This window comes from Cyanistes caeruleus, chromosome 17 (genome assembly GCF_971803275.1).
Source record: "Cyanistes caeruleus chromosome 17, bCyaCae1.hap1.1, whole genome shotgun sequence".
In the NCBI taxonomy this organism is placed as follows: Eukaryota; Metazoa; Chordata; class Aves; order Passeriformes; family Paridae; genus Cyanistes; species Cyanistes caeruleus.
The window spans coordinates 4,768,957-4,789,287 of record NC_141717.1 but is presented as its reverse complement, the minus strand read 5'-3'; the positions used below and the strand labels follow the sequence as shown (position 1 = coordinate 4,789,287).

Sequence of the window (20,331 nt, the reverse complement as noted above, 5' to 3'; positions counted from 1 at the left end):
AAGGAACAACATGGAAGCTGGCTGTCAGACTGCCTGAGGCAGAAAGAAAGGCTTGGTATTACAGATAAAATATACACTATATAAAAATAAACAGGTGAAAATGATATTATAACAAACCACAGAAAAAAGGTACCAGAGCATACCTAGTAAAGAAACCCAGCTGCAAATCTGTGTTTTCCCAGCAATAAATGAGTGTATGGGGAGCAGAACAGACTCTAGCTTAAATAAAGGAAAACTATGGGATGCATTTAAAATTGGATGGAAATAAAAATAGATGAAAAAAGTATCCCAGTTTCCATGAAGACTTTGTGAGACAAATCACAGAGTGCTTCTTACAAATGTCCTTCTTAGGACTTGCCAAAGAATTTAATAAATGTTTTACTGGAAAAGAAAAGAAATGGATAATACAACTTCATTAAGCATTCCTTTCTCATAAGAGGAAAACCCCCTTAAATACTTTGCTTTTATTTACTAGAGGGAGACTGTGTGGACAAAAGCCATATTTTTAAAAATTTCCTGTCCATGATCATATATGGAAAAGTGCAATTCTGTGAAAAGCTGGAAGGATACATGAAAAAGAAATTCCCTCAGTTTTCTCTAAAATATTATTTTAGGACTTCCCAGCAGAAGGGTGGGAAGGGCACGAGCTGGTGGCCATCAGGGAGCCTTGGCAGGCCCTGGAAGTGCAGCAGGAGTCTCCAGAGAGCCCTTCCCAGATGTGTCCCTGGAGATCCACACCAGCACCAGCACGGCTAAAGAGCCACGCTGTCATTTACTGCAGCACGAGCATTTCCCAGGCACAGAAACAGCCTCACAAGGGCTGCCCAGGAAGAAAAATCCATAGTGTTTTGTACATCTACAGTGTTTTGCAGTCCCCAAGTAATACTCTCCTGCCACAGTGTCTGCTGTGCATCCCAGAGTCTCCATTTTTAGCTGTCACACGTTTTCTCAATAAAGGTTTTTTCTTCACAGAAGTGTACCCTCCAAAAAAAACCCCGAGCTGGAACAATCATGTCACTGGACCTACTGTTTACCATTATCTTCAAGGTTTTAGGGTTGATTTACATTGTGTTCCTCCCTATTTGACTTTAATTGTCTGCTTCAAGTTGTCAGGACATAACTATATCTTAGATTTGCATTGCATTAGGGGATCTTCTCCTTTCTCTATTGATCTTGTCTTACGGAGTAATTTAACTCAATTCTAATTTGCCTGTGCACGCGGGGTGCTCTCCATCCAAGGAAGTGAGTTATGTGTATTCAAGTGGTGCATCTTATGAATCTTGTTAAGCTTTACTGCCTTCTAGCCCGCACTGATGGAATATTTAATCACAGAAATGAGTTGGCAGATTTGATGTACAATACGGGGAAGCCTCGCGGCTGCGGCGCCGCCGGCAATTGAGAAACGGGGGAATTTGCCATTCATCAGTGCCATCCTGACAGCTTTGTATAACCTTCTGTTTTTCACTTATTTATGAAGATTAAAGGTACTTTAAATCAACAGTTTCTCTGTAAATGTATCATCTTTATTTCAGAAGTGGCCAAATTTTTCATCATTTGTTAGGAGTTAAAGGAACTTCTCGCACTGACTGTGAAAAAGTTGGTGCAGTTTTATCATGACAGTGATGGAGACAATAAGCAAACTAAACAAGTAGAACTCTGACTGTCTCAAAAAATCACATCTCTAATTTTTATCATCTTCAAAAATTCAATTGCTTCTTCTCTAAGGAAGGTGGTGGAGGGAATCCAGAAGTAAAGGTAAGTCACAGTGTTCTATTCTGACATGCAAGAACAGTGGTGTTGTTTTACTGTTTCGTTTCCTAACAACTTTAGGAGATCTACACAATTATAACTAAATTGTTTAATAGAAAGTTTATGTGTTTAAATGTGAGAGATATTGTATTTTAGTCAATATAAATAAAATGCATTTGACATGCACTGAAAAACCTAACAAAACCCAAACATAAACCAGCCTGAATGTATAAACAGGAAAAAAAAAACCTGAAATAAATTAAGTATCTTGATGGAACTTTCTGCAAAGGTGTGGTGGTGTTCATGTCATAATTCATAAAATTAAATTAATACTCTTCTAATGGTAATTAAAGATTCTCATTAAGAAGGGCAAACACCTCCCTAGTGCTGGCAATAAAAATGCACTTGGGACTTTAGGAGGTTATACAAAAAAATCAATAACCTGCCATTTTATAATTAAAAGACAAAATAAATGTTAGGGAAAAGTCCAGTAAATTAGGAAAATTACCTTCAGGAGAGATTGAAAATATTGATTTTAATTTACAAACTATGTGAACTCTTCATGCCCTACTTCATGAGACAATTATAAGTCAGATTGTTAATTCTGCATACGTATTAGAAAATTGATTACTATGCTACGGGAATATTATTATATTTGTCATTAACACAAAGTCATTTATATAAAATGACTAATAACTCTGACTTTCTAATTTATGCAGGTTCAGGGTTGGTTCACTAACTACTCAAACGAGATCAATGTTAAATTCCTGTTTTCAACACAGACATACATCATCAAGGAAATAAATCCTGCCTGCACCAAATACTGCAATTCCATGAATGCCAAGTCAGTATTTTTATTACACTGTGCCACTTTTCCCCTAATTGGAAGAATTTTATCTATCTCAGTAGAAGCTGTTTTTTAACCACAAAGATGTGTTTATAATAGTGTCCTGTTCAACAGTTTTCATCTTTTGAAGTCACTCAAATTAACAAAAGTTTTTCAGCTTTGTCAACTGGAGACTCAAATATCTCCATGAGTGGAGATTCCCCAGCTTCTGCAGAGAAACTCTTCCCATCCTTAGCTACCACCCATGAAAAATGCTCTCCTGATGGCTGTTTGTGGGCAGCATTCAAATTCCTCTGGAATCAACTGGACTACAAGTAAGTTTATATTTAATTCTGTTCCTAAGCATATTTAGAAACTACTGCTAGCTGTGACTGACTTCCAGCAGACAAAAACTCCAAGCTGTGCCCAGAATCAGAATCTGGTCTCAGTCAGGTGAAAATATAGATTTAAAATACAAAAACATCCAACTGAAAATCTAACTTTAAAATGTAAAAAAAAAAATGCTCAGGAAAAAATTATGCTTGCATTTACTCTATACCTATGTATGTCTACATACATGTATGTACTATATATATATATATTTATTTATAGATAAGATTTTTGGCTGTTGTTCCTTACTAACGAATCCCTGGAAAAAAGTGACTGCACTAAAAAAAAAAGTAAAATAAGATCTCATGTAAGACTAGGATATTGCAGTACATTTCATGTTATACTATCTATTTTCCAATAAAAAGGCATTCATATATCTTCTATATAAAGTTTATTACACCCAGGAAAGGTAAAATATTGAATCACAAATGCATAAATGACTTACAAATAATGTGACTCACAGAAAGAAAGTGAACCTCACACCAAACATGGATTCTGTACTTTTACATGTTTTAAAGAATACTAAAATGAAATATGGCCAGTGGGACAATCATAAAGCAATCCTTACCTGCATAGAACTCTGGACTATAAACTGCACCAACAACTGGATTTAATTTCCAGCCTGCAGCAAACAAAAACATAACAGTTAATATTGCAATTAGTGATAATAATAACAATTATTATTATTACTACTATAAGTACTATGATATAGAAAATATAGACAAAATTACTTCAAGAAAGGTCATTGTAATTCAAGTTTCATAGGCATCTTTGATTACTGATCATTAATATCAGAGTCTGAGGTATGGAAATAAGTCATGACAAAAGGCATTCTCCAGCCATGTGGCACTGGAGTAAAGAGCCAGGTGAATTACCCTGGCTGAAATGCACATGGATTTACTCCCTAAAGCACTGGAATGAAAATGAGCACTAGCTCAGGTATCCACAGCCCCTAGAACAGAGCAGATGAGTTCTCAGCCATTGTTTTGGCTCTCTGGTTATGAGCCAGAGGAGCCAGGACAGCTCATCCTCTGGACACAAATATTTCTGATAAGCCTTTGCCTAGTGAGGGTTATGGGGCAACCAAATAATTGGAGCATTTTGATTTTACCCTGGCAAAATGAAAGCACAGCCACAGCATGGAAATGCCTGTTGTGACAGGAAGGAGAGGCTCTGTGGGTCCACTCCAATCCAGGTCTCAAAGGGTACAAATCAGCCACTGCCTTGCTCTTAAATAATCACTGTCCTCCCAACACTGGCACAGAGTCACAGCACTCACAGATCTTCTGTGCCTGTGCTCTGGCCAAACTCCAAATTATTGCTGACACTTCACACCTGGTGCAGCTCTCCCAGGCAAGCCTGGAGCACCCAGGCTGGCTGCAGACACTGGGGGTGTGCAAAGCTTGGGGGGTGATGAAGAAAGCCAGGCTGGAGGGATGGGAGGGGAAGGGGCAAGAGAAGAGCAAAAGGAAGAGCTGCAAACTCATCTATGCAAGTGCAGTGCCAGTTCCTGTGGTTTGCTCAGCCACAGGTAGATCCACCCCAGGTAACTGCAAACTCCCCTCACTCACACTCTTTTTCTTTAAGTGGACAATTATTTTGAACTACTGGAACTGAAAAATTAGGGGTTTTCCTAAAGCACAATCTCATCAGAGGAGTGGGAAGCACTTTTAGTAAATGGGAATAAAGGGGAAAAAAAAAAAAACCCTGAGCTGGAATTTACCATGTTGTAAACTCCAGAGCTTTGGTACTTAAAATAGAGCTTATAACTGCTTCTGAAATCAAAATACAATCCAGACACTGGCAACAAGGCTTTTCAAATCACAAAACCCAAGATTAGAAGAATTTAAATGTACACTAGGTTTATTTCAGCCTTGGCCCTATCACGTAATGCAAAAGCACAGTGGGAAATCATAAAACATCAAGGCATTATGAGACTGAAAAAGTGCAATGAAAAGTCTCAATAACAAACAAAGTATTCCCACCCTTTCAAGCCACCCCTATCTCATGCACAATAACTAATTCTCAGTAATTAACCGCTCAGTAAGAGAGGGGAGGGGTGGTTTTGAAAGGCAACTCATGAGCAAGTTCAGAGTAAGCAGCTCTGCATGACACCTTTTCTGTAGATGTGCTCTGTGTACTGGGAAGACAGTTAGGGAAGCTGGAAAATGCCCAGCCAAGAAGGGCTAAAAAGTTTTTCCTCCTGAAAATACCACCTGAGTTTTACCTGATCCTTCAATTTTAAATTCCACAGGATTATATTTAGGAACATCAGAGTGTAACATACCTCTTAGCCAAATTTTGTGTGACAGAAAATCATTCAAATTTTGAGCCTTTGGGTAAAAATCTAACTTTATATATGTTAGGGAATATCCAATATTTCAAATTCAGTACTTCCTCAGAAGTCCACTGATCAGCACCACCCAAAATGAAAGATTGGACAGAATTTTAGATCTGTCAGCTTTTGCTGTCAAAGCAGCTGACAGACATCTCTCAGCTTCTAAGTTACACTAACAGTGCCACAATTTGTCTGAGGGAAAGAAAAAAAAAAATAATCTTGGAAGACACAGATTGTTCTTCACAGCTGAAAGGCAGTCTCATATTTCAGCTCCTTACCACTCTCCCAGTGACGGCTGTCTCATCTAACTTTTTGAAGCCTATGGAGGAAATACTTCATTGTGAAAATAACAGTAATTAAACTTAACTTTATCTTGTCAGCCAACAATGTGCTGGCCCATAGCTGTGTGGGTTAATCAAGTGTGATGGGAGCTGATGTATCCGAGCGAGCAGCTGCCACGTAACCCTTCTGCAGCAGCTGGAGGAGGCAAATTCTCGGCTGTGGGTGTAATTCTGTGCATTTTTCTTACTGTCACAATATTAATCTCCTTCTTGAGTTGAAACTGTAAAAGCTTGAAACTTAAAAACCATCCAAGGAAGGAAAAAGCCCTCTGCCTGACCCAGCCCCCTGGTTATCCAGAGCAGCACATGTCCAGTGTACAGAAGGAAGGAAATGACCCTGGGGTAACAAGCTGTGGTACAAAACGGGGCACAGCAACACAGAGAGGATTATTTTTGCAGAGAGGCCACCATGGCCAGAGAAAGGCTTGGGTAGGAAAGAACTCTGTGACTGCGTTTCCCTCCCTCCTGTTTGCTACCCAGGGAGGGGGACAGGGAGTGGGAGAGGATTTAACTGTGCTAATAGGCACTAGATTGATTTTGAATCTAAATTTAGGGCAACAGAAGGCTCAAGTCCTAAGCACCACTAGTGTAAACTTTAAAATATATTTATCTTTTTACAGATCTCTGTTTCATGTTCCTCCTTTATTGCTGCAGTTCTCTGAATGGACTTGCCCATAATTCTCTGTACCCTACAACCCTTGGATGAGCATCTGGAATTGCAATATGGGCATCAGAGGAAAATACAGCTGTGAACAGGATGGGTTGGAACATCTGAAAGTGTCTCAAATATTTTTGACAACATGTAGTGCTCCTGACACTGAATTTCTTTGCAAAGAGAAAGCAGTTGTACATCCAAAGCACGAGGTGAGCCATCAAAATTGTCCTGGTTGGTAACAAACCCATAAAAAAACCTCTCCCAGCAACTGCTCATTTGGGGAGTCAAAAGTCACTGAAAAGCATTACTTATTTCAAAGACCATTTAGGACACAAAAGTGCACCACTTATTTGAACAAAGCTGTATATATTAAAAAAAAAAAAAAATCAAGATTCTGTGCCTTGAAATCTACTGACTTCTGCAAGCCTATTAACAACATAAGCCCTGTTATCAACCAACCAGCTGTATTCAGGAATGAAACACAAAACAGAGCCTATCTTGTTTTTAAATTAAAATAAATATCAGTTCCTGACGTTTTGATAGATTACAACATGTGCCCCAACTACCTTTTGAATACCTGCCAACAACATGCCAGTCACAACACACTCTTTGAAAGATAAAGAGAGGCATTAAAGCGTAAGTGGTTCTGAAGCAAACAAAAAGGCATGTGCAAACAAAATGTTTCTGGCTACCTGCACCAGAAGAGTCTTGCAAATTTTAACGTGCTGGTGGAAAAACCTGACCTTATAGTTTATTTAAAAGATGAGACCTTTACTTTAGACAACAATAATCTTCAATAAATAATCAGCTCTAGCAGTGGTTAATTCCTGACAAAATGATAAAGAACTAGACTCGTACCATGCCAGGATGACTGATGGTATAAGCACTGATGAAACTAAATGAAGCCCCTTACATGTCTGCACTTCATTCCTTGCTGCTGGTGATGATTATGCAAGAGGGATGTGACAGTCCTTGTGTGTTTACTTTAGGGGACTTCAGGTATTAAAAAAAAAAAGGTAAAAAGTATGAAAATAATCAAAAGCTATGAACTGTAATCAGAGGTTTGCTTGGTGGGTACCTGGATTATTCTGCAGCACTTTGGATGTCTAGGTTCCCAATAAATAAATAAATGCTAATTATTATTTAATTATGCACTGAACAGTGCATTTCATACTTTTGGTGAGATCTAGATCAGAATGGAACAGGATGGGAAATGACAAAACACTTCAAGTGGGAAACACTTAACAACAGATTTTGCTCATCCTGGTCTTGGATGTTAATAAGTGAGAGAATGTATGGCCTAAGTAATCCCCCAGTGCAGGGCAAAAATATGAACCTCCTCTAAAACCACATGGCCAAAAATCTCCCATCTCTCATTGCCAGCATTCCCCTCCTGCAGCACTGGCTGTGCTGATAGGTAACATGTTATTTGCTCATGAGCAGTTTTCTAGCCTTAGGATAACATGAATACAAAATTCACATCGTCATTTATAGAAAAACTACTTTTATCATTACAATATAGCAGGCAGAGCTCATAGTCTCACATGCACATGGTTAATTTAGCTCTGTATTGCAACAAAATCTCTTTATGTGATCCAGTGAAGCCTCGTGCCTGTCTCTAGATTCACTGGGATGTTTAAAACCAGGAAAAACCAAGGAGATTTTCCCATCTGTGTAATTTTCCAAGCTTCACATTTACATACAAAACAAGGAAGAAAACAGTTTCTAAGAAATCATGAGGAATTTCAGCCCCTTTTTCTCTAGATCATTTTAACTAGCTCAATTATCATGTCACATGAAAACCATCCCTGTGTTTTATTTTTACTGTGTTACAAGAAAATTAGGAGACTTTCATTAAAAAATAAAGCCACTGTGTGCCCTGGATTTTAGTATAATCTCTCTAATCAGACCTCAAATACAGAAAATATGATCCATTATATTCCAAAATGGAAAATAGTCTAATCCCAGGAAAAACTGAATTAAATTGAAAAGCAAATACCAACAACTACACAGTCTAGCAAAACTGAAAGCATAATTGCCATTAACTTCAGCTCATGTGCTATTCTTTGTCATGGCTTTGTTAGGAACTTGTTTGAATTTGAAATTTCTGAACCAGTAAAGGCACACTCAAGCATGTGATCAAACACACCCAAAGGAAAACATTTTTAAAATGTATTGTTTCCAAACCCCTCAAATAGCTATGGATTCTTTTTCTATTATTAATGTACAACATTACACCTACTTAGGTCAGTATTAGAGTGAATTTTTATTTTTGGATAGCTTGGAATTCTGATTTCTCCATGGGAACAGAAAAAAGCTGGAAACAGCACCCAATACCAGTCTGCCCTTATTCTAACAACTGTGGAAGGAAGACATGGAGCACGGTCTTTGACCAGATGTGTGTCCTGGTACTAAGAGGTTCTACAGCAAAGACATTCTTGCTGGTCTCCCTCCCTCCATCCCCCAAACCCAGCAGAATCCTCCCACCAGCTCACTCATCACTACACCAGCACTGCACAGACGGAGAGCATCGCTCTCCCATCAGGTCCGTGGTCCTACACAAAACCCACAGGGCTCAGACTCCGGGACTCCAAAGGATCTGTGAGTCAGAGTGGGGAGTCAGTGTGAGTGCAGAGGGGAATTCGTGCCCAGTCCCATCACATTCTGTGAGTCTGAGCCCCAGGAACGTGGGAGGAGCAGAGTGGGACACCCTGGAACAGAACTGGGGTCAGGCATGCGGGGACAGCCACCCACAGCGGGGGGATCACGCACTTACCATTCGTGTAAGGGTTGACGGTCTTTTTATTTGTCATTACACGTGCTGTGGCATTATTTACCTAAGCACATAGAACAGGGGATTAGAAAGGGTTACGGGGAGGGCCCGTGTCACTATTAAACGCATGCATTATTACTGCTATTAGTCATGTGAAAATAAAATGCAATTTAATTTATAGAAGGCAACAGGTGCATAACAAAATCATACTATTTATAATTACATTTACTTTCATAACCATTTTAACTTACAAATCATTTCAATAAAGCAACGTCATATCATTTAAACTTTAATAAAAAGACATTAAAAGCAAATTAAAAGGTACTGCATAATTTAAGACTTAAGAGCATGCTTGTATTCCATGATAACACTGATACAATAAATACTCAAAACAGAAAAAAAAAAAAATAAAAAGATTATATGAAGGAACATGCAGTGGAGTAGAAAGGAAAGAGACAAGGTACAAGGAAACAAAGAAAATGTCAAAAAAGGGACAAACGAATTTTAGCAGTGTGCAACATAACCCTTTAGAAGAGAAGTACCATTGGAAAAGCAACATCTAGCATTCAACACTTGGAACAAGAGCCTTTTTCATTGCAAGAATTAACAAAATCATTCAAGCTTTAAAATCACAGCTAACAAAAGGATAAAAAGAGGGTGCATTATTTAACACAATATGGAGTTAACAATCTGAGTAAGATGTGCACGAAGTCATATCCTCAATCCAATCAGTGCCTCCCAGGCTTGCTTAAAACGTACACTCAATTACAGGCGTACCAATATATAGAAAAAAATGTAGCATCAAGAAAACTTAATACAACAAGTCAAAAAAATCCACGTGGTATATCAGCGCTAAATACGTGAAACGGCAGATGGACTTCTCCACTTACCATTCAGCACCATCGCCAGCATGGGTATGTATACAGTTACCATGGTTACTGAGAGTTTGGTGAGGGCCCTAAGCGCTACCGTCGAGGGGGGAAAATGAAAAGGCAAAATATGCAACATCTTACTCAAAAGACGACAGCATTTTCAATTGGTAATTCTTTTTTTTTTTTTTTTTTTTAATTTTTTTGTTTGTTTGTTTTGTTTTTAAGTCTAACAAATACGACTGAGGCAGTGTTGAAGGGGATCCAGTGGCATGGCAAACATGGGTGGTGCTTTTTGGAGAGGGGGATGGCTCAGGCCACCCAGTCAAAAGAGCATCGTGGCCTCCTTAAAATTAAATGTGAGAATTGCTCGGTCTCTAGTCTGGCTTTGTTTCTTGTGCATCTTTTGGATGCTTCTTCCCCAATCAGAATTTTTTTGAAAGCCACTGTGGATCCCACATCAACCCTGCAGCAAAAAAAAAAACCAAAACAAAAAAACCAAAGAAAAGAAAAAAATAAAGAAAACAAAAATAAAGAAAAGAAAAAAAAACAACCTTTTGTTTGTTTTTGTTTTGTCTGTCACACTTTTTTTTTGTTGTTGTTCTCAATTTTTCTAATTTTTTTTTTTTTGTTGTTGGCTGGTTTTTGGAATCTACTGCACCCATCGATTTACAAAACATCCAAAATAATAACTTCAAAATATTAAAGCTTTCTTTTTTTTTCAAATAGGTCATCCACCTTTCAGCAATAATGATAATAATAATAATAATAATAATAATAATTACAAAAGAAATAATAATAAAAAACCCAAGTAAGGCCAGATTCTCTCTCTTTATATATAAATATATATATAAACAATGGGAAGGGGAAAGGGGAGCACACAGAAGACACCAATGATGCATCTGAAACAACAAATGAGAGTGAAGCAGACATTTATAAAAAAGATGAAAAGGAAAATATTTTGAACATGCACCTCGATTTTACGGCCCTCTACCACGGTGCCGTGTAATTTCTCCCTCGCCCTGTCCGCATCAGCACTATTTTCGAAAGTTACGAAACCAAATCCCTGCATGCAGGAGGGAGAAGGGGGGAAAACAACATGCACATTATTATTTCAGTCAATGACCACTTCTTTGCTTATGTTCTCTCTCTTTAATTTAATATTTTCTTGTCCTCGCTTCATTTCTGTAACATGCAAATTAGAAAAATTATAATTGTATTGAGATGTGCAATAAATAAGCAACAAATGTGAACAAATTTTTTTTTCCTGTCATCAGTTAGAAAATACCCTCTGAGAAAGTCAAAGAATGATACCAAAAATACCTTTCTACATGTCACTACAGAGGAAAATAAATCTAACAATAAGAAAATGAAATTAAAATAAATTACAGTGTTTTCACATAGAAAAAAATGAACTAATGAGAAAAGAAAATGAACCACATTTTAAAGACATGCAGATATCTCAACAAAATAAAAAAACATGTGCACAAAATTCAACACTGAATGTCAATATACTCTAAACATTGCCTACTTAGTCATGCTGTTGTGATCATAAGAAACACTGTTCCCATGCAACACTAGGGTAACTTAAACTTTTGTCAAACTATACAGCCTTTACTTATTTTTTTATAAAAGGAAAAAAGAAAAAAAAAAGAAAACCACCAACGAAACAAAAGTACTTTCAGAACAAAGTATAAACTTTCTTGTATTAACAGATCAAAGAAAATCACATGATGTGAATAGAAAAAGAAACTCTGATAAAAGAAGAAAAATGCAAACGTTTTGAATAAGTTTAACTGCTTCATTTACTTGTTCTGCATATTATTTTCCACATATAGAACATGCAACTGGTAAAACTCCAGAACCCCACGTTAGTGGGACAAATCTGAAACTCTGCTTATGATAAACGCCCTCCTTTATAATACTAGGCTAAAACAAACATTGCAAATCCTACTAAAATGCCTTTTACACCCTAAGTCAAATTAAACACTGTTTAAAATAGCAAATATTTTGGAACAATCTGACAGTGGAGAACATTTTAGTAACATACACCAACCCTTTGAAGTAATTCTTGCATTAGCACTACAATGCCTTTGCATGCCTCCCAAAGTTATCCAAGGAAACCTCCTCTACACCCCGAGCTTTCACACCGAGAGCCACTTGCAAGTCACACGTGGTGCTTTGCACACAGGCAGTGCTCACAGAGATTAAGTGCTACTAAAACTGGGGGGTTTTTATTCCTATTTTAGCCTGGACTCTGTTCTGTTCCTGAGCAATCAACCACTCACCACAGCTCCTCATCTCCCTCTGCTGAGTTTTGTCAATGTTCACCCATTTCCTCTCTGCAGGGCTGCCTATTACACAAAGGTTTCAAAAAATAAAAAGGGGAGGGGGGAAATAATAATAAAAAAATAGGGAAGACTTTTCTACATTCATTTACACAAAGGGGAGACCAAATATCAAACTAAGGTAAAACTGACGCCAAGGAGTGAGAAAAAGAATGGGTGTGGACTACAGAACCAATTAATCAACCATCAACTGAAAAAGTGAAGTAACTCTCAGGATAATTCCCTGGGTTATTTGGGTTATTTCACTCACTCAAAGAACTCAGTTATTCCTATTTATAATGCAAGAAGTGACATTTATGTACAGCAGTGGTCTCTGTTTCGTGCTCTCCAAAGCAGTTTAAGCACAGCTACTCTTTTTTCCCCGTATAAATCCAGCCTGAAGCCTGCGCTCCGAAGGGCTCTGTCAGCAGCTCCAGCTGAAGCCATGCTCACAACACCTGATTCCACACATTTTCTCCACACCACTCTCCACAATTTTAGCACAAGGCCACGACCTCACTTGCCACAAGACACTGAGGATGTAACTCTCTTTTTCCCAAAGCACCAGGAATGGTGAGAGAAAGTAAATCCCCCTCCTCTGCATTAATATCCATGGTTTAGATCCCTGTACAGGCTTTTCTTATACCTAAACCCATCCTCAAATTTAAACTTCTACAACTCTTTCTTCCCATCTTGTTAAAGTTCTATTAAAAACCTCCTAATTCAGGATGCCAAAAAGAAAATTTCACAGCAGAAAACTTCACTGGATCCATGGATCTGAGCAGAGTAGAACCATTCAGAGTATTCCATTCAGTAGCAGAAATTCCCCCAATTCTGTTTCTTCCTATTTTCTTGTCTGACCTATTGTCCCTTCTTGGAATTGCAAATATTTGGTGGGACTTTAGCCAGAATTTTCTGTCACTCTCCTAAGCTCACAGTGCTACCAGTTAATTTTTGTTCAAACAGCTAAAGAGAAAGATAAAAACCCAATTATATTAAAAATTGAGAAAAACATACAAAGTGGAGCCACAAGCCAAGATAAGACAGGAACTTGAAAGATTCTGAAAATAATAATCATTGTAATTTTTTAATTTCTTATGTTGTACTTATCTCATAATCAACACTACTTAACTTAAGCTCTTACTATTTATGCAAATCTTTAACTTTACCTGGCTAACAGAGAAACCCAAGAAAAAACACAGATTCACCCATCACACATTCAAATACCTACACAAACACATTAACATCAATTTAATATGCAGCTGAGTTAACAGCTGCATTCTATTAACTGGTAATGCAAATATATGCATTCAATTTTTAAAATCTGTCAAGTGATTTAATAATAGCAAAGTTAGTATGTGAGAAGCTTCTGACTTAATTTGGGAGGCACTTTGGAGTTCTCCTTATTTGAAGAAATAGGAGTTAATGTAATATACACTAGATACACATTAATACAGACACACATAAACAGATTTCTGAATGTATATATAGAGCTGTCTGGAGCGTTGATTTATAACTAACAGAAAATGGTCAAAAATTCAAAATTCATCGCTGTATATTTTAGCCAAGCTTTCTTCATTATTATTATACATTCAAACAAGCAGAAATTTCTAGTGTGAAACTTTCATTGTTTTAGGGTTTTCTTTTATGGAAGGGCTCCATTCTGCAACACGATTTTATACTTTACAGTGGTGTTCTAATGCTATGTTTTTTGAATATGCAATTCCATTTTTTTTAACTATTATGGCATGAGAATGAGATTACTTCTGTTTGGTTTTGTTTTTTTTTTGCAACAATTGTTTAAAACATTAACTATTAGAATAAAAAGAAAGGAAAAGAAACACAAAGAAAAACATATTCTAGCAATTCTTATGCCAAACTGCAGCTAGAAACAAATTTGAATTCTGATCCTGCAAACTTTGTTACCTGTACTCAGTCTGAAACCACTTAGTAGTCCTTTCAGTTTCAGTGGGATTTTATGAAAACATAGATAAGCACTGCCAGGAATGGGACTTTAATCTGGTGCATCTTAATTCCTACAGAATGGACACGAAATGATCAGATTAAAAAAAAAAAAAAAGAAAAAAAAAAGAAAAAAAGAAAAAGAAAGAACAGAAAAAAGATGTCCCTCTCATTCCTAATATTTCTTTTCCCTTAACTTTCTAATTAATTGAGAGAATCTGAAGGTACTTCTACAAATTGAAATATTGTGTAGCTATAGCTGCAGTAACTCTGAGCAAGGTGAGAAGGAGACAGCTGGGCTGCAGCCCTGAAGGTGCAGGAGCATTTAGTGACTGCAGTCTGACCTGACCAAGTGTGTGAGCGAGGCAGGGATGTTACAAACCCAGCCAGGAAAACCTTTCCCTTCTGAAATCCTCTCTAGGATTTTGCCTTCAGCACAAGGCACTGGGATGTTTCCACACTGCAAAGCTCAGTTTGGAACCACCTCCTTATGCCATCCCCAGAAGTTGAACAAAACCCTACAGCCATGCAGCCCAGTGCAGGTGTGGAGGTTAAAGTGCCCACCTGGGGAGGATTTAGTGGCTTTTAAGTTTAAACTTTAAAGGCTTTTTTAGTTTAATCTCCTCCCACATGTGCTCAGCTCCACAGCAGAGGGGGATGGCTCTGGAAGTTGATGGGATTATGCAGCAGGTCTGGGCAATCCATGGCTTTTGCAAACATTATTGAACAGCCATAATTTAACAATAATAAATTTTGGCCAGAGTAGGACATCCTAAGCCACCAAATTCCATCAATTTTAGTTGTTTACAGAAAAAGTGATGAGAATGTTCCAACTGAGTTTAGCCTGGCAGGCAAGGGGACTAATTAATGTCTGAACAATAAACCAGGAGATTTCAGCTGTTCCATTTAGATTTTTTTTTTTAAAAAAGTGAAGACTTTAATTTCAGAAAATAAATATTAACAGAATTAAAATATATCTGATTTAAGATAGATTTCTGATATATATGATTCTTAAAATATGACAGGTTACAGTCAGTCTAGGACAGGGATTACATTCCATCGCTAATAATAAATGATATATGAGTTACAGGAAGTTTGAAACATTAGTGAATAAACTTTTTAGTGTGTCTGACATGGCAAGAAAAGGAAAAAAGATATGCATATGACAGACATAAACCCCTATAATGCAGCTGATATCACAGGTGAACACACTGGGCTACAGTTTTGCACCAGCTCATGCTGATGCAGTCCTGGCCACTCTATCCTGCTTTATTTCATAAATACTGAATAAACTGAAGTATGCATTCAAGGCAAAGTAATTTTGGAAAAAAAATATTAAAAGTTTATAGTATAATATGAAATATTTTAATAAAATAAATGCTGAAATAGATTGTTTTCAAAGGGTTGGTGTACTAAGGCTTTAACTAAAGAGGAAAACATCTGCACTTAATCTGGAACAATCACATATCTTCTCAGCTAATTACTAAAGAGGATAGTTATTAGGTATCATTATCATCTTGCATTTCAATAAAGGAAAAAAAATACCTGTACTAGTACAAACCTGCCTATAAATATCTTTAACTATGGACTCATCTTATAAAATAAATGAAATAATTACCCTTGAAGAATAAGGACAGTGAAAATCAACATTCCCATATAACAGATGACAGTTTGGAGTAGTTAAAATTACCCCCTTTAAAAGATATGAGTCCAATGATTTTCATACTGCTTAGAAAACTGACTGACAGCTCAGAAGATGTTTTCACTAACATAAAATTTTAGACATTATTTTGTCACAGCAGTGCAGTTGTTTCCTTTTACTCATACATTTTAAACAAAACAAAAAGTTCCACAGGTGAATTAAACTGCTTACCTTTGAGCCTCGCTCATTAAAAATAATTTCAACATCTAAGATTTTACCAAATTGCTGCAAAGAAACAGAAAAAGTTACATGAAAATAAGATAACTTCAACCCTTCTATCATATGCAGTACAAATGCTTGTTTCAGGAAATGGTGCAATGCTTTAAAAATGTTAAACAACATAAAACCAAATATTGTCAAACACAGAAAAAGACAACACTAAAAGGAGTCAGATCAATATTATTTCTAAATTGTGTGCATCATTATACTCATTACAATCACTCCACAGAGGAACTTGGAGGTCAGTGAAGCACCTGGCAGCACAGTGAAGTAAAAATCCCAAATTTCTGCATTTTCCAGAACAGGTGAAGGAGTTTGGTTTCCTCTGCATTACCGGAATAAGATGAAACCAGGTGGGAGCTCTGATGCTGCCTTCAGGGACTGAGGATTTCTTTCACCCTTGCTGAAATGGGTAACCATTATTCCCTAAGAAGTTTTGTTTTACTGGAGCATAACTAGAAATGGAAAACTAGAAGGATACTCTGGATATCTATATCTATCTATATATATATTAGAAGGATTTTGGGGGGATTTTTTCTCCCACTGTGTTAGGTAGGACATGATGCAGACCTGCCATATTTCATATGAAATATTTCAACTCAAACATGCAGAAATTTCATTTTTTTATCATTTCAGAAGCTAAAAGTTTTCTGTTACATTCTGGAAGTCAGCTGGAAACTCCAGCCATTCTCCAGTGTCATTCTTTTGAGACCTAAGACTTAGAAATAATAAAAAGAAATGTGTTCATTAATTTATAAATTACTACAATACCTAAAAAAAAAAAAAAAGTCATCCTTTCATTTAATGTTTTTTCAAACAAATCCTATTTTAAGTGTTTTGTTTAGTTTAAATAAATTAGCATCTTTTTTCTCTGGAGGGTTAATTATTCTGCCTTCTGCTATTCTGCTGATGAGCTGGAAGCTGTGTTCAGGGGAGGAAACTTGTACCAAGACAGATCCAGCAGAACAGTCACTCATTTCCCAGTACTGCACCAGGATTCTTTTCCCAGTGACTGTTTCCTTCAGAGAAATAAATACTGAGGAACACCATCTTTTGACTCACACACAAACAGATCAGAAGAACTTAAAAATCTGAGCTGAACGTGAAAGAAGAAGAGAGCCACGAGGCACTTGGTGCTGCCCTGAATAACCAGCTGTAATGCAGGAGAGAGTTTGGGTTTAGTGAGGCAGAATAAAGACAGTGAGAGCAGCATAAATACTTCAGAGTCAGGACTTGGGTTCTAATAGATGTTTTTTTTACATAATAGATGATTTTTTAAATCTATTTCTAGATTAGGTTTAGTGGCATTTCAGGGAATAGAAACTCAGTCTGAGGTCTCTTGTTTATAATCCTATTAATGATGGCATGTCCAGAGCCTGTGTGAAACACTGGGGATGTGCTTGAAGGCAACTGTGGCCTGGGGGAAAAGCACAAACTGAGAGATTTCCAGAAAAAACACTAACAAAAACCTTCAAAGCTTACAGACCTACAGAACCTGTGGAGATGGGTGAGGATTCCCGTGTCTGAACTTTGTGCTGAAATTCAGCCCCTGCCTTCCTTTTGGGTGCCTCACTCAGGAGGTCAGGCACTGACTGTTTAACATCGCCCTCCAAAATCAATAAATGCAGGCAGATAAATCTAGATGTGTGCAGCAGCAATATGTAGGCATTTAAACCAACACAGGCAGCTTTTTGTGAGTGTAGTACAAAGCACCCAAGTGCATCACATCCAGCAAAATCGGTGGCATTTCTTTTCCTAGTTGTGACTGGCAAATCAGATGTTTGATTATACATAAAGGGGAATATTTTGGGAAAATGAACAGCCTCAATCAGAGCTACAGCCCTCAAAGCTGGCTATAACACAAAACACCTATTGCAGTGCAAATGTAAAAAACAAAAAGCAGAAATAAACGATGAGCACTTACACCAAACATTTGTCTAAGATCTGGATCCCGGAATCTGAATGGTATATTTGAGACGTGGAGCCGTTTTGGCTGTGATTTGTTTTCTGTGTTTTCAGAAGATTGTGTCTGTTGCTGGCCATCGGTCTGTGCTGCATCATCTGTCTGCTAAAAGGGTAAAGGAAAATAAAGCACACTGTAAGTATTTCTAGCATTTTTAATACAAGGGGGTGGGCTTAAATTCTCAAAAAACAAAACAAAACAAAACCAACAAACTTTAACTTTAAAAAGCAGTTAAGTTTCCTCCAAAGCAGTGAGGAATACCAGAAGTTTAAATCCATGAAAATCAAATCCATTTCTGTTTCTGTCTCAACAGCATACATTTTCAGTGAAAACATGCAACTGGAGAATAAGCAGATTATTATTTGTAGATTTGCTTAGCTATTCTTAATTAAAGAATGGATATATCTCCCTACAAGATGAAACTCCTTTAAGCAGAAACTCCTTTAACCTCTTGTGTGTTGGCCAAGGTAAGGAAGTGAATCTGCACTCCAAATGCTGCCTGCTCACAGAGCAAGGCAGACACTCTGAAATCAGATTTGTGCTTTCCTTCAGAGGCCACGGGGATTCTCCAGAGCAGGCAGGTCACACATCTCATCCTCGCTGCTGCTTCACAAGCAGTGCTGATGGGCACTGGAGGGTCATTCTGTCCAGATAAATGGTGGTCATTATGGAAAAGGCCTTGAGTTGTGCGAGGGAACAGAGGTTTAATCAGTGTTGAAGGTTGCCTGACAGAAGTGTGAGACCCAGAAACAAAGTTTTACAGATTGTCTCCCTCGCCAAAATGAGGTTATGTCGTGGTACTTCTTACAGGGACAGCGTTCCCTGGTTTTGAAATTCTGGTTTAAAAACTGAAGGACATTGCCATGTGGTATGATTTAACAAATTATAAACCCAGAGTGAGATGAGGAAAAAAACACATCCAAAAAGTAAAATTAACCAGTGCTGGTCCATCAGTATGTCATAGAAATTACTCATCTCTGTACTTTAATTATATCCTACACTGCCTAATTAATTGCTGCTTGTACAGCGCACAGTCATTAGACAAGGTTCTGCATGGGTATGTTAAAACAGCACAGTCACAGTTGTTTGCATGGGCAGAGGGGTTTGGAGGAATAGAAGGGGAAAGAAAACAGCTGAATTACAAACTACAAGGATGATCTGACAGCCATCACTCCCTTTGCTCTGTCTTTCCTCTTCTGACACCGCTCTTTTCCTAGGTATTCATCCTTCTCTTGTGTGCTAATGTTACGTTCAGTTTGTCTTTCTGACTTTTTTTTCATTTCAACAACAAAAAGATGAAATTGCCCATTTCTTGCTAGTATGAAATTTCTTTTAGGAGACAACAGTTTAAGCAACATAAAAATGGTTAAATAAAACAAACCTTACCACACAGTTTTAGTACCAACAAGCCTGTTGAAGAGGAAACGAAAGAACTCAAACAGAACACATCATTTACATCAGCAATAACTACATATAAATTGAATTCTAGGAACAATATCCTCCCTAGGGAATATAAATGTTCTCAAATTAAAAGTACTAACGTCTATATTGCCTATACTTCTGTTCTTAGAACACTCTATAAACAAAGGTCCTCATTTCTGCAGCAGCATCAGTGCATCTATAGCATCTCTGATATTTCACAGGATATGATGAGACTCACACAAACACAAACTTTTTTGTGCACTGAAGAAAGATTTACAAGTGATCCAAACAAATAATGGGATCAGATCAAGTATAAACCTAAAACTGAGTCAGTGCCATCACATCTCTTCATCTGCTACTCCCTGAACTCACAGGCCCACAAAGTAAATAATTTATCTTTATGAATATTTAGTGATTTAAATAGAAAATATGGTACATAGCTGTCAAGAGACAAAAATGTTCCATGCTAATCTATTGTTATCTAAAATCAACTCAAAAATTCAAAATTTAGATTTTAAGGTAGCTGTTTCACCCAGAGACACCACAGGGATTATTTTCTACCTTCAGGCATAAAAGGAGAGAAATACAAAAGAAATTTGGTCTGTGAGAGCAGTTGGGGGACGACAGACTGGAAATTTGAAATACAACACTTGAGAAGAATTTGAGGTCAATTAGGTTAATCTGAAGAGAACTAAAGAATCCTGAAGGTGCTGTTAAGCTTCAAGAAGAGAGGGTGCCCCAGGAGGGAATTATATAATCAGCATCCTGTATAAATGTAAATGGGAAAGAGCAATC

At 37.4% G+C, this 20,331-nt stretch overlaps 1 protein-coding gene across 40 annotated transcripts in view; it reads right to left on the bottom strand.

The window, feature by feature from the left end:
- RBFOX1 (RNA binding fox-1 homolog 1) overlaps nucleotides 1–20,331 on the bottom strand; it is a 1,112,502-nt gene that overhangs the window by 73,568 nt on the left and 1,018,603 nt on the right. For all 40 annotated transcript variants that reach the window (XM_086854476.1, XM_086854474.1, XM_086854473.1 and 37 more), the window contains 5 exons: nucleotides 18,076–18,219; nucleotides 16,104–16,157; nucleotides 10,915–11,007; nucleotides 9,076–9,136; nucleotides 3,534–3,587 (listed from right to left, as the gene is read on the bottom strand). In XM_086854476.1, the coding sequence (XP_086710602.1) occupies nucleotides 3,534–3,587; nucleotides 9,076–9,136; nucleotides 10,915–11,007; nucleotides 16,104–16,157; nucleotides 18,076–18,219 (406 nt within the window). The remainder of the gene's footprint in view (nucleotides 1–3,533; nucleotides 3,588–9,075; nucleotides 9,137–10,914; nucleotides 11,008–16,103; nucleotides 16,158–18,075; nucleotides 18,220–20,331) is intronic.